Consider the following 14673-nt stretch of genomic DNA (forward strand, 5'->3'; position numbering starts at 1 on the left):
TAGGCAAGGTTGCTTCTATAACAGAAGATTTGGCAGCGGCAAAGCTTAACTCAGCGGCTGCTGGAGAACTTTTAACTACAGTGAGAAGGGACTGCAGATTTACAAAGTCAGGGATAAAGGGAGTCTCAAACTTGAAAGCCTGATCCTTCAAAAAGAAGGGCCCTAACTTTAATGGTACTGAGGGAGCAACAGCAGATACGCTGATCTCAGAAGGGGTCACTTGGAAAGGAGCATAATATGTACTGTTCGCTTTAAACCCTAGGATTTGAGAAAAGGAGAACTCAGACAGTGCAAGTGGGGCAACCACGCCTGTGCTGGTCTCTGAAGTGGGTATTTGGGAAAGAGTGTCTGGGACATCAGAAACGACAACAGATTCCACGAAAAGGGGTCTATGCTCAGAAGCAGGGGTCTCAGCTCTCTGAGTGACAGACGGGGTGAGTGAAATACCTAGGAGTAGGGATTCTGCGAACAGGTTTAGAGAAACAAACGGCTCCAGAGTACTTTTTACTGGAGCCAGTATTATTGCCGAAAGTTCAGGGGGCATAACCCCGAGAATTTTAGCCGAGTCAGAGGACAAAAGGGGTTGATCCTCTGAGGCTAAGGAGGTGTCCCTGACTGACGAACTAAAGGGATCTACCAAGGAAGGTTCACAGGGCTGACCTGCAGGTGTTAACATAAGAAAAACCCCAAGGGTTAAATTACTCTGTACCTGAAAATCAGAGAAATAGAAGCTAGTCTCCGAGAGTGGGGTCATAGGGGGTTCTGCCTCTTGCCCTAGGGACCTATCATTAGACTGCGGAATACTAGGGTTAGCAGTAGGGACCTCACAGAGCAGACTAGCAGGGGTTAATACAGAAAAAACCTCGGAAACAGAGCTTAGAATTTTTGGTTTAGGAAAAGAGGGCAAACAGGATTCATTCTCTGGTGCTAGGGAAGACACACTGACCTGGGGACTACAGGGATTTACAGTGGGGGACGCATAAGCCTGACTAGCAGGGGTTAAGACCGAAATAACCTCAGGGACAGAACTTAGGGAGGTTAACTCAGGATTAGGGAGCGTGGCAGCTTCTTCCTTAGCGGGCAGCGACAGAGAAATGGTTTGACCATTCTTAGGAGAGAGAGGTACCCCCACAGGTTTAGCAACAGGACTGACAGAAAAGTGTTTGTGAATATTCTGCGCATGGGCAGCAAGTAGAGGTTCCCGCTCGCTTATGTTCTTGTCAAATTCCAGGAATAATTTAAGGGTGGTGTCTATGGCCTGAGTCGGTACCCCAAAATCCGCAGTTTCCAGACCTGGAGTAGACATAAGAAGGAGTAGTTGGGAGTACTGGGCTTGTAACATCTTCTTTACCTCTCTACATTCCTGAGACCTTGTAAGTATTTCTTTACGAGTTAGTCTTTCTGCAGAGGTTAACCCTTCATACATACAGGCAAGATTAGGTGGAGGCAGTCTTTCAAACAGATACTGTTTTTCAAACGGGGACTGGTCCGCAGCCTGGGACATAGGTACAGTTAAAAATTTACCAACCCCCGCCACGGCGCGGTCCGGTTTTGGGCCGAGCATACTGTTACGCCGATGCTCGCCACAAACCGGGACCGGACCGCGGGGCTGAGGTGGGGTTATATAATCACCGACCTTAGTCCACGCAGACTGATCCGGAGTGCGCAGTTCGTAGTCGTACATCGCAGGGTCAGGATTGGAGAAGGCAGCATCGTCGTTAATGAAGCAGGAGTTCGGCAACAGGAAATCAGGAGTGCCCCGCTTCAGCTTAGGAGCATGAGCGCGGGGGTGGCTTTTGCGCGAGGAGCGGCCTCTGCCCATGACGCCGATCTCAGCAGGAGGAGACAGCAGGCTGGCCGAAGTTCACCGCAGGGCAGCGTCGGGAAGAACCAACGCTTCAGCGCAGAAGTCCAAGGCAGGCCACTGCAAGAGGATCGCAGCAGGCCGCAGGAAAGGAAGGGTAGCCACTGCTAGGAGGGAATGCAGCAGTTACCAGTGCTGGCATCAACGCTTCAGCACAGGCATCCAGGATAGGCCACTGCAGGAGAATAGCAGCAGGCCGCAGGACAGGAAGGGTAGCCACTGCTAGGAGGGAATGCAGCAGTTACCAGTGCTGGCATCAACGCTTCAGCACAGGCGTCCAGGATAGGCCACTACAGGAGAATAGCGGCAGGCCACTGGACAGGAAGGGTAGCCACTGCTAGGAGGGAATGCAGCAGTTACCAGTGCTGGCATCAACGCTTCAGCACAGACGTCCGGGGTAGGCCACTGCAAGGAGATAGCAGCAGGCCAGTGCTGGCAACAACGCTTCAGCACAGACGTCCAGGACCAGGCCTCTGGATACTCAGGAACTTGGAAGGTAAGAACGCTAGGAGAGAGGCCTGGGGTGGTTTGTGGCAGACCAGTAACATAGAGGTAGGAATAGTTATGCTCGGCGCTGGTTCAGAGCCAACGCCTAGAATATAAAGGGCGGAGATCCAATCACAGGAGGAGGGTGTGTGAGAATTCCTCCAATGAAAGAGCACAGGGCAGAAGCTGCAATGAGAGGCAGCACCTGTGCCATAGATTGCCAGAGGAAGCTTGCAACTGCACAGGTCTGCAAGGCTGCAGTCAAAACCAGTAGTGGATTCCTTACAATAATGCCTTGCATCATGTAATGTGTATATGAAAAGGTATGAATAACAAATCATCAGCTATCATGGCACTATGCAGCTCCTATCAATGTATGAACGCATGGACACTGATTATGTAGCAACCCGGCTCTAGCTCTCCAACATCAATGGAGCTGAGTTCTATGTCTGTATCAGGTTGTATCAATAGAGAGCCCACAGCTGCAAAGTTGAATGCCGCGTGTCGCTATATGTCTGCTGCTAACATACCGAAAACTCTACATAACCTTCGGTGGATGTATGTCATATGTACAAATACACAACTGCAATCTAGTAAGCTGAATGGTAAAAAGGCACAGTGGCGAGTGCTATACTACCCGTCTCCCTGCCGCGATGCTCCTCCCGGTCCGTTCAATGTGTGGACGTCAGCATCGTGACGTCACTGCTACCAAACGAACGTTTCCCTTGAACTTGTCATGCTTCATCAGGGTCATGATGCGAGGCATTATATAGGCTTAAGGGGTATTAGATACCAATTCATAGTGACCCTTTGTGTCCTTTTCCTTACCCAAGCATCATATGACTGGCACATCATTCCGTTTTACAGCTGATATGTATGATGTTGTATAGAAGATTACATTTAGCTAGTCTGTGTATATATTACCTTTACATCATTTAAGGTTCATTCTCTACACTACCTATTCCACCCACCGCCTACTTCCTCATAGCTGGTTTGATGATGGTGACAATTTTGTAAGCACCTCTGCTGCTGCTTTTATTTCAGTTACATACGCACATATATATTTATTTTGTGTCACTATGCAATAATTAGCCTAGGCTAACACGGGTTATATTCTTTGTGACCTTGTACGGTTACCTTCAATCCTATTACACCATTTATACCAACTATAGATGGTCCGGTTTCAGTGAGGGGATTTTATTCACATTGTATATAGATTATTCACTTTGTTTGTAGATACTTCACATATGTTAATAACATTTTATTATAATTTTTTTTTAAATATATTTAGTGGGGTCTCCCAGAGCTATCCATAGCTCTTATCGTCTTGATATTTGTTTGAGAATGGCACTCTGAGCTATTTTTGCCTAACATTATTTACAAGGCCCGAGTGCAATCTGCTGGGGACTCTTTTTTGTGATCCCAAGTGGGATTCACAAAGTTATTGTACGTATTAATTTAGTTAATTTGTTTGTATTTATTCTTAATTATATAGAGAGGCCCTGCGCTTTCCCTCACTGATTTTCCGGGGAGAGCATGGGGCCTCTGTAAAGGTCTCTTATCACGTCCTGCAAAGCCACAATCCTCCTTCTGCAGCATTGCAAAGTCACATGACGCTGTGACATCACATGGTGTCACATTGTCAAGGAAATGCATTATTATGTGACATTGCAGCGTCATTTGACATTGTGATACTGCCGGAGGAGGTGGCCCAGGTTAAGTGCCTATGGGCAACATTTTAAATCCACCACTGCACATAACACACTTTTTTTTTGTATTAATACACTATTCCACGGAATATTATTTTTATAATATAATTAATTAAGAACAAGTTTCAGTCACTAATTCCCTCACTAATTGACACATTTTCACATAATAAGTAAGCACTACAGCCCTGATCTTTCTTTTGTATACACACACACACACACACACACACACACACACACACACACACACACACACACACACACACTTATTGCCATACATCAACATTTAGTATGCACTTATAACAACTCTACTATATATTTGTATCACCTTAGTGTTCTAGTAAGATTCAGTGTGGAAAATTGCTCTTGACTGCCCAAGCAACTGCAATTAAATGAGCAATTAGCAAACCGTCTGAAGGATGCGTGCTGAAGAGCCATGTACAAGAGTGACCGGGGAGGTTATGAAAGCTATGTACACTATATTTCACATATAAAGAACGCTCATGTTGATCTATTAAAAAGGATACAACATATTGTATCTACACTTCTCTGGTCTTACAGCAGTTACCAGTGCTTTGAACTTTACAGAGATGTGAACGAAATCCATTTGTTTGAAAACTTGTAGTATGTAATGTAAACATTACTGTTATTAATGTAAGTTATTACTGTGTTGTCTCTAAGCAATGACACAAGTGCAGTGTTTTTCTTTTTTCAATATATATATGTCTGCAAACACTTATTATACGACTTAGATATGTACTGTAATAAAGCAGATGCATGTTAGTATTTTAGAAGAGGCCCGTCTGTTTCTGAAGTGCCCTCCTGGATTTATTCAGAGGCATGAAGGATAGTGTGTGTGTGTAACCCATGGTTCAGACACAAGGTTTATGTCAAAGCACAAACACTATGAACACATCAAATGGGAAAAGTTAGGAGACCTAATAGAACAGACAGAGTGCAATTAAATTATACAGGTTTGCCCACTGTTTTTTTTTTATTTACATTTGTACATGTTATAGCTGTAATGTGTTTTGCAGTGTGTTCAGTGATGAACATTACTTGATTGCTCTTCCTTGATACGTTTGCATGCAGCACAAGGCTTTTCATTATCTTAACAATGGGAAAATAGTTTGTTTTAACGAAGTACAGTAGTGGGAAGTGCATATAAACTGAAGTATATCCTGCAGAAAGTATACCTGTCCCGATCACTAACAGCAATCACTAAGCGCATGAATGGGGAAACTGTGAACCACACTTACTGCATGAATTAATAGACAGCAGCCTTTAAACTTCTTTGATCGTACTGTATGAGTCTGCACATGCTATGATTGAGAACATACCTAGTAGTTGTGGTAGGAGCTCTGTATGTTCCTCATTGTGCTTTGTAACATCTAACATGTTAGGTATAATAATACAGACCCCTCAATAGAAAGTATGATGGGTTTTTTTTTTTGCTATACATTTAAATAAATACACCTGCTCCCCCCCAACACATACAGTACAGTAATGGGCAAAATAACTATTATCCAGATATGGATAATAGGCCATATGCCCATAAAAAAAATAAAACATTATCCAGCCAGCATAAAGTAAATAAACCTTTTTACTTACCCCTGTCACAATGAAGGGCGTTTTCATCAGCATACTGCACGTCCATGTCCTCCGATGCCAGCAAGAATACAAGAAAAAATACAATCTAATGCCCCCTAACCCCTTAATCATAAAAAAAGGCCCCTATATCTGGATGTAATGGTCCAAACAGCTCTGTGCAATATTTACTACCTTATTATGAGCCAAGTAACTTCCAGCAACGGGATTATCGGTTAGTCATTTTTGTACACTTTTTGTGTGTTATAATGCCACTCTAAAAATCATGGATTTAAACCCCTTTGTTGTTGAGGGTGCTCAACACACACTTGGAGAAAATGATCTGATCTTACTTTTTTATTAACAGCACATGTAAAAGTTTCATTTGCAGAATATTTTCCTTTACTGTTTGTCTACTTTTAGGTTGTAGATCTGAATCGTGGGTTAGTTCTGAACCCTGAAGGAAGATATCTTCAAGATTCCCAGGGAAAGCCCCAACGTATAAAGTTGGGTGGGGATGGTCGGACCATAGTTGGTAAGTAAGTGCTGGAAATTTAATTATTTGACAGGCATATTGACCTTTTATGATCAAGGAGCACTGATCAAGGAGCACTGCTATTGGGAATATCCAAAAATGTACTAGAGCGTACACAGAGCACAGAGATCCCTTCGGGGTGCACATCACCAAAAGTAGTTAATGAGATCTTAGTTGATAGTAATACTGAAACTTTAATAGGCATACTAAAATAACCATAGCGGGGAGCCATACTATAATGGTGCTCCTAAAACAATGGTGATTTAAAAGGGTGTTCATCCCCAGGATACCAAACTCACGACTAAATTGTTGGATGTACATGTCTACACTAGCTGTTGGAATGGATTAGATTAGAGCCCTAATACTTGGCTAATTCCCAAAGTTTATTTGTGGATAGGGAGTTGGCTGCAGGTCTTTTAGATAGAAATTCAGTGGAAAGAATACTGATTTGTATCTAGGTCTTGATACTATGTATCTGTGGTTGGAATAGCAATAGTTTTGCTGTCTGTTTGTCTAGTAACCTCATTATAGGTAGTCCTCAGTGCAGAGATAATAAGGTTATTAAATAGTCCTCTCGATGTGGGAATGATAAGTTAGTCCTTACTTCATGTGTTGTTTAACACAGGGTTTTTTAAGATTGTCATGGTGTACTGTGTTAGGTAGAGTGAGTACAGGGTCCCTTAGTCATTGAAGTAGACATAATTATTGTATCCAGATATAATTTTTATGGGTACACTGCTAATATACCGAATTGTGTCAGATAGCAGGATACTGGTTATAGTGAACCAGGTTTCAGTTCAGTGTACTGACCTGCCTGTAGGAACTGGATAACAGCATGATGGGTTGGTGTCAGGTTCCTAGTGTTTTAAACCCTCCGTGTACCAGCCGTGCAGTTGAATGAATTCCCAGCGTGAAATAGGGTGATGTGTATAAGTAGAAACAAATCTCCATGTGGTGCTACAGGAAACTTTAAAGTGCAATTGCATTCAAAAGTATCATCTGAATCCTTTATATAACAATTAGGATGAAGTCCATTTAAAGGCTGTATTATGAGACCAATTAAAGAGTTTCTGGAATAGAAACCAATAGGAGTCTCACAATGATGTGGGACAACCCATGGGGTCAAATAACAACCAGTCACTCTAGGTCAAATCTATGCAAATTCCATAGGCAGTGAGCCAACCAGAGGAAACATTCACTTTACTCATGGACAGCTTTCATAGATTGGAGCCATGTGTTTCATCCTTGCATGCATCCCGTCAGCGAAATCCAATGTAGTAAATATAAAAAAACATAGAGCACTGCAACAAAAGTCTGAGTCGGAGTATGTTGTATGGGACTGCTGGTGCTATCAGCAGTTAGGTGAAATACCTGCCAGGTGATGAGCAGATATGCTGTGAAGATCCATGGGGCTGTCTCATTACTTAAGGAGCAGCTGGTGCAGACCCAACTCTGTTAGTCACAGCACAGATGGGAAGCTCAGTGTGAGCATCTCGAGCAGGGGAGAGTAGCTAGTTGCCAAGTCTAAACCCGAATCCGTATTAAGAGAGAACTGCCGCTGTGCCTAACGATAAGAGGAGGTTGCTGGCAAAGAATTGGTAGATACATGTTTATAGACCCGTGGGAGAGAACACGGCCAGATTGAGATCAGCCAATGCAGACCCGACGTACATTTCGCCACGCATGACTGCTTCTTCCGGGGTGGGCATATGACGTCTCGGATGACCCCTTTGCAATGTGTGGTTGTCGTGGCAACAGGAGATGCTTTGACTAGCAGCTGGGATTCACGGATCCCAGGTGTGGTTCTTTTTTTAAGGTAAGGGGCCTTTGTTACTAGATAATATTAGTCAATGTGTTGTCCATGAAAATATTAATTTATTGACAGATTAATATGGTGAACAGTGTTCACCCAGAGGTAGGTATTCTCTGTAAACAACATCGCTTCATCTTCTACAAGGTAGGAAGTGATTTGTTGTAGAGGCCAGCGGCAGGATGTTCAATTCGTCCTCTAGTGTTTCCACGCTTCATAATTGTTGTCCTGCCATTGAGTTCTTAGCTAATTTTCCAGTTCTGTCGCCACGGGAACCAACACTCCCCATTTTTCATCTGGACTTGTGACTGGCATTGGCTGGGTTGTTCACCCAGATGTTGGTATAGTCAGTAGTATTCTTAAATGCATTTGTAAATAGACAGAGAGACACACACAGATCAGGCTAGACTGAGATAACGGTTCATAGAAAGGGAGTATATAGAAAACCCTCATTGATACCATTAGTCCAGGGGACAGGGTGTGGAGAGTATAGATCCAATTTGCTTCTCTTTGTAAATGGTCTTGTCCTAATTCCCTTTTCTGACATTCTGGGGGAATATGGTCTATTCCCTGAAGGAGAAAAAATGGAGGTCCCCTCTGTGTGTATCTCTGATATGGCGTGAAAGAGGGGTGTCAAGTTGCTTACATATAGAGTCAATGTTCTCTAAAATACATCTTCTAAACTGCTTTCATCTCTTGCCCATGTATTTTAGGCCACGTTTGTAGGTAGCTAGGTAGATGACCACCTCTGTTTTGCAGTTAATTCATTTTTTAAGTTGGTATGACTTTGTGTAATCCCAGTAAGGATTTGTTTGGTACTACAAATTCACAGGCTTTACAGTGATGGGATTTGTAACACCCTTTCATCTGTTTTTGTAGCCATTTGTCAGTCTTGCTCATCTGGAAAAATTACTATCAGCCAGTAAATCTTAAACATTTTGAGATCGTCTTCACACTATCCTTGGTCAATCTTTAAATACCTTTCTTAGGTCATTGTTGTTTGTCAATATATGCAAGTTCATGATTGTATTAATGTCTTCCCATTGCCTGGTGTAGGTCGCAATGTATCTGAATTAGTTTTCAGACTCCTTTTTTATTTTATTCTCAGGCAGACTTTCACTGGGTTTTTTTAGGGCTCTATGATCAGCCTTTTTTATTTGGGTGTGTTGGTATACCCTCTCTTTATGAACTTTCTCTTCATGGCCTCTGCTTGTTTTTTTTAAAATCTAGGTAGTAGAAGCAATTGCGCCGTTCTCTTAGAAACTAGCCGGTTGGGATACCCAAGATGAGAGGTTGTGGGTGATGGCTATCAGCTTTGAGATAGATATTTGTGGCTGTGGGTTTCCTATAGGTGGAGGGGATCAGTTGATTTAGTGATGGTAACATCCAGAAGGGTTATTGATTTCATAGTTACATAGTAGATGAGGTTGGGAAAAGACATACGTCCATCAAGTTCAACGTATGCTAAATTTAGACAAGATACTTTATCCTATATCTATACTTACTTATTGATCCAGAGGAAGGCAAACAAAAACCCCCAGTGTCATATCATCCAATGATATCTCATAAGGGGAAAAATAAATTCCTTCCTGACTCCAAGAATTGCAATCGGATGAATCCCTGGATCAACATCCTTCCCATATATACTTATTTGGTATATCACTGTATACCTTTCTAAAAGATGTTTTTTTTAACAAATCTATTGTATCTGCCATCACAGTCTCCATGGGTAATGAATTCCACATTTTAACTGCCATTACTGCAAAAAAAACCTTTCTTTTGTTGCTGGTGAAATCTCCTTTCCTCCAACCCTGTGTCCATTGTACTGCCCTTGGGATGAATAGTTCTTTTGAAAGCTCCTTATACTGTCCCCGAATATATTTGTATATACTGTAGTTATCATATCCCCTCCTAGATGCCTCTTTTCTAATGTAAATAAATCTAATTTAGCTAGCCTCTCCTCATAAGTTAGATTGCCCATCCACTTTATTCATTTGGTGGCTCTTCTCTGCACTCTCTCTAGTTCCATAATGTATTTTCTAATGAGTGGTGCCCAAAATTGTACTCCATATTCAAGGTGTGGTCTTACTAATGCTTTGTAAAGGGGCATAATTATGTTTACTTCCCTTCCATCCATTGCCCGTTTAATGCAAGATAAGATCTTGTTTGCCTTTGCAGCTACTGCATGACTTTGGGCACTATTGCTAAGCCTGCTGTCTACAAGCACTCCTAAATCCTTCTCCATCAAGGATTCCCCCAATTTATCCCCTTTAATTTGTACAGTATGTCGCCTTTTTATTCTTGCATCCCAAATGCATAACCTTACATTTATCTGTATTGAACCTCATCTGCCATTTACCTGCCCACGTTTCCAGCCTCTCCAAGTCCTTCTGAAGAGAAATTACATCCTGCTCTGATTCTACTACCTTACACAATTTAGTATCAATTTAGTATCAGCAAAGATGGAGACTTTCCTCTCAATGCCAACCTCAAGGTCATAAATAAACAAGTTATAAAGCAGGGGTCCCAGTACCGATCCCTGATGTGTCACTGTTTTCTGTAGTCAATTTCAGATTATGAATATTCGAATTAAGGATGTTTGTGAATTCACTTTGTTCTTTTCTACTTCCCTTCCAAAGAAAGAAAATATCGTTTATGTAGCGGATACATACAGTACATCAATATGTTTCGTATAATGATGCATGGCCTCTATAAGTTGTCATAGGTTGGAGCACAGGTGGTGCCCATCGCCGTTCCCTGGAATTTTGAAAGAACTTGTTAAACAGAACGTAATTGTGTTAATGTAAAATTGAGGAGGTCACTGATGAAGGAATTGTGTGCCTTATAATGAAGGCTTCTTGAGGACAGAATGTGTTTGACTGCCATCGTGCCTATGTAATGTTGTATTCTTGTATATAGAGATTCTTCAAAGCTTACTAGTAGTGTGTTTTTTTATCTATGTAAATACCCTCAATACATTTGAGGACATCTTTCGTGTCTTGGACATATGAGGGAAGTGAGGTGACGGAATTTCTGAGGACCCTATAGATATAGATGCTAGTTTTCACTATGAGATTTCCCATCCTGAGACTACTGGTCTACCAGGTGGTTTTACAGGGTTTTTATGGATTTGGGGAATGCTATAGAATATAGCTATTGTCTGGTTCTCATGTTCATGAATTCAAATTCCTGTTTCAAAATGACTTTGTTCTCAATACAGTACCTCTTTTTAAGATAATACTTAGCTCTCTGGGGAACCTGATCAAGAGGTAATAGCATTTCCTATCATTAAGGCGTCTGAGATTTTCATCCAAGTAGTCCTCCTTTTTTTTGGAGGACTATATTTCCACTTTTGTCGGATGGTTTTATTGGAATGTGGTCCATGTTGGTTAGTTCACTGAGGGCCTTCTTTTCATTTTGAGTGATATTGTTAGGTCTATTATTTATATGTAGACTTTCTAGATCTTGGGTTACCAGGTTCATGAAGGTGGCAACGTTGGCATTCCATTCCAGATTGGGTGTAAAGTGACTCTTGGGTACTGGGAAATAAAGATGAAATGATCACTGCACCAGTGGTGTTGAAAAAAATAATAATAAGTCAATACACTTTATAAAACAAGACAACCAAATTGGAGACTGCACCGAAAACAGGTGCCAATGGTGTAATTTTGGCTCTACTTTACTTTGAAAAACAGAAAAAGGTAGCGCTAAAATTCAAAGATGCTAATTTATGTGCTATAATAGGTGTAAAGTGGCAGCTGCCTGTGATATAACATTGACCCCCAGGTCAGAGAAACAACATGTGATGTGAAATATTATATCTATGGCGCCCCGCACATAACCTCAAATATAAAAGCATATATACAACCCGAATCAGGTGCTGGATCAGGTGTAGGGATGTGCTCCACAACGAGGAAGATTCACATATAAATAAAGACAAAATAAGAACATATAGCGTAATATTGTTAAACAATGTCCACTGAATCAATGCAGTGTAACAAAATAAAAAACATAACTAAAACAGGACTAAAACAGTGAGCTGAAAAAAAGTCTGCTTTACTTTGCATCAATGTATCAAAGTCCTTTGCTCCACTTATGTCAGTCAGTGTTTTGGGGAGTGATTATAGGAAGAATTAGTGGAGGAGATAGTCAGTGCAATATTAAAATGAGATCGCTCAAAAGTTGCCCCTACAACTGATCCAGTTATTTTCTCTTTCAATCAAATAAATCCAAAAGACAAAAGGCCCCAGTGCTACATCCAACTTGACAAATTATATAGCCAAATACTTATCTGTTTATCTTCTCATAAGCAAGGGTCATTTAGTTCAATTCTTTGGCCAAAGTATTTTAAGCCTAGAACTACGTCACAGTGTGGCCCATCTGTAGGTCCTAACACTGCTGCACCTTCTATAAGTTCTCATATTCTATTGGATGTAGCATTAGGCCTTTTTGTCTTTGTTCTATACATGAGGTCACAGCCCTAGTAGCACTTCTCTTGGCATAAATATATATGATATATGGTAGAATTGGGTTCTGAGCACAAGGGGGCTGTGTGTGTTAAATAAATCCACCAGGTATGAGCTAGAATGAATCTCTGCACCTAAGACCCCTGCATGAAAAGTAAGAAACAAGATTAACCATCTTTATACATAGTCCACCAGCGCAAATTGACGCAAATACAAAATGTTGCTCTACTTTTTGAAGCAAATTGCACCATCTTTATAAATATCCCCCCACAGTCTGACTTGTCTTCACTTTTGAATAAAAGAAGGTTTCTTTTTAAGCTAATTAATAAAAACAAAAACTGCTACTTGTCATACAGTAAGCAATTTTTGTGCTATTGTAATTAAATCAAAGAATGCTCAAGTAGTTAATGCACTAGTTTTTAGTGGCTGACATAATATAATTTATTTAACTAGAGCAAAGTTTTATTACTTACATATCAATATTTTGTTATATTTTTACTAAGATTATTGCTTACTGTCATACAGAACAGCAAGCAGATTTCTTCTACAATGTGTTACCTATGCTAGAAACTGAATAATACATGTGTAATACAAACAAATACTATGTTGTTTTTATTTTTAGAAATACTTTTTAAATATTGTGTTATCAGCACAGGCAATGCACAATAAATAAAATATTTGCCCCAATAAATTGCAATCCATGCTTTTTTTTCTTTTCCATTTTTTTTAAACACACAAGAATCATTTTGATAAGTATTGAGATTTACATTCAACATTATCCCTAAAATAAAGCCACATACTAAATATTTGTGGACAATGTCATAGTTTTGTGTTTCTGGCTACCACAGATTTTAATGGGACTCCAGTAGTTAGCCCGGATGGATTGCCCTTGTTTGGAAATGGAAGATTCAGCAAGCCTGTAGCAAGTGCACAGGATAAACCCGTGTTGAGCCTGGGAGGGAGACCACTGAGGGGTCTTGAAGTGATTAGGACAACGAGACTTCCCACAACAAGGATAACAACTACTCCAACAACTACCACAACAACTCCACCAACGACAACCACCACTCCTGAGCCTACAACTGTTGAATATACTACAGAAGAGCTTCCAATGCCTACCTGTGCTCCAGGCACTTATTTACAGTATGACGAAGAGGGAAATCTTATGTTGGGTCCTGATGATAAACCCGATTGCTACACAGAAGGTAATGTAAATCAGTGTGATTGTAATGTACGAATGGCTCTAATGTCTAAGGCAGAAGTTTGTATCCATGCTGCCTCAGTCCAGTCACAGTTTCATTGTTCTGAGTTGGAAAACCTATAATGACGTGAAACAGTTTAACAATGTTACTGGGCAATCAAAACTAACAAACGGAATGACCGCTGAGGTCAGAGGCGTTGTTGGTGCTTTTAATGGGTTGACGGCTCCTAAGCAAAGTCTTCTAGATGCACAACTGCTGCAAAAATGAGTAACCGGTTTATCAAAGCTATAAGATCCTTTTTTCTTTTAATTGCATGTTTGTCTTTGATAAACCTGTGCTTTATATTGCACCTTTTCCCCTCTTCAGAGCTATAATTTTTTTTTAAAAAGTAGGAAATAGTTAATTATATGAATTTGTTGGGTTTTTTCAGTACGTGATGCATAAATATATGGATTGCAGGGTTTGATGCAGCATAATATAAAAGATAAGGAGGTAGAAAAGGGCTGTACTGTACATTGGTATTTTTTCCATATTTTTTTGCATATGATATCATAAACCAACAACACTACAAAATCACCGTGTTATTGGTTAACGCTACCAAACAGTAGTTACTGGATTATTGTGTCAGTTTTACCCCAACTACAGTATATGATCTCCTGCTTACTGTATCTCAGGTCTGAATAATAGCCAACATATTCTGCAGTGCAGTACAATGTGGTTACAGAGATTTGATCATTATGATGGTGTAATTGTGCTTCTATTCCTACCGTATAACCACTATTGCTCCTAGATATGTTATGTAATAGCTGGAACACTACCAGGATAACAAACAGTACTTATGAAGAGAAACATGCAGACACCACAGGAGAAATACTGGCTGCCAAATCCATGACACTAACATTACCCTGGTCAACAATTCTAGTCATTTTGCATCCTGATTAACAACTGCTATTCACCAGTGATGTTCATAAACTGTGAGAAACAGACAGAGCTACATCTGCTTTAATATTCAGACTG

At 40.7% G+C, this 14673-nt stretch overlaps 1 protein-coding gene across 2 annotated transcripts in view; it reads left to right on the top strand.

Moving 5' to 3' along the window:
* Positions 1–14673, top strand: part of FNDC1 (fibronectin type III domain containing 1) — a 192895-nt gene that overhangs the window by 135302 nt on the left and 42920 nt on the right. For both annotated transcript variants that reach the window (XM_075597092.1, XM_075597091.1), the window contains exons 10-11: positions 6067–6178; positions 13303–13659. In XM_075597092.1, coding sequence (XP_075453207.1) covers positions 6067–6178; positions 13303–13659 — 469 coding nt within the window. The remainder of the gene's footprint in view (positions 1–6066; positions 6179–13302; positions 13660–14673) is intronic.

Source organism: Ascaphus truei, chromosome 4 (genome assembly GCF_040206685.1).
Source record: "Ascaphus truei isolate aAscTru1 chromosome 4, aAscTru1.hap1, whole genome shotgun sequence".
In the NCBI taxonomy this organism is placed as follows: domain Eukaryota; kingdom Metazoa; phylum Chordata; class Amphibia; order Anura; family Ascaphidae; genus Ascaphus; species Ascaphus truei.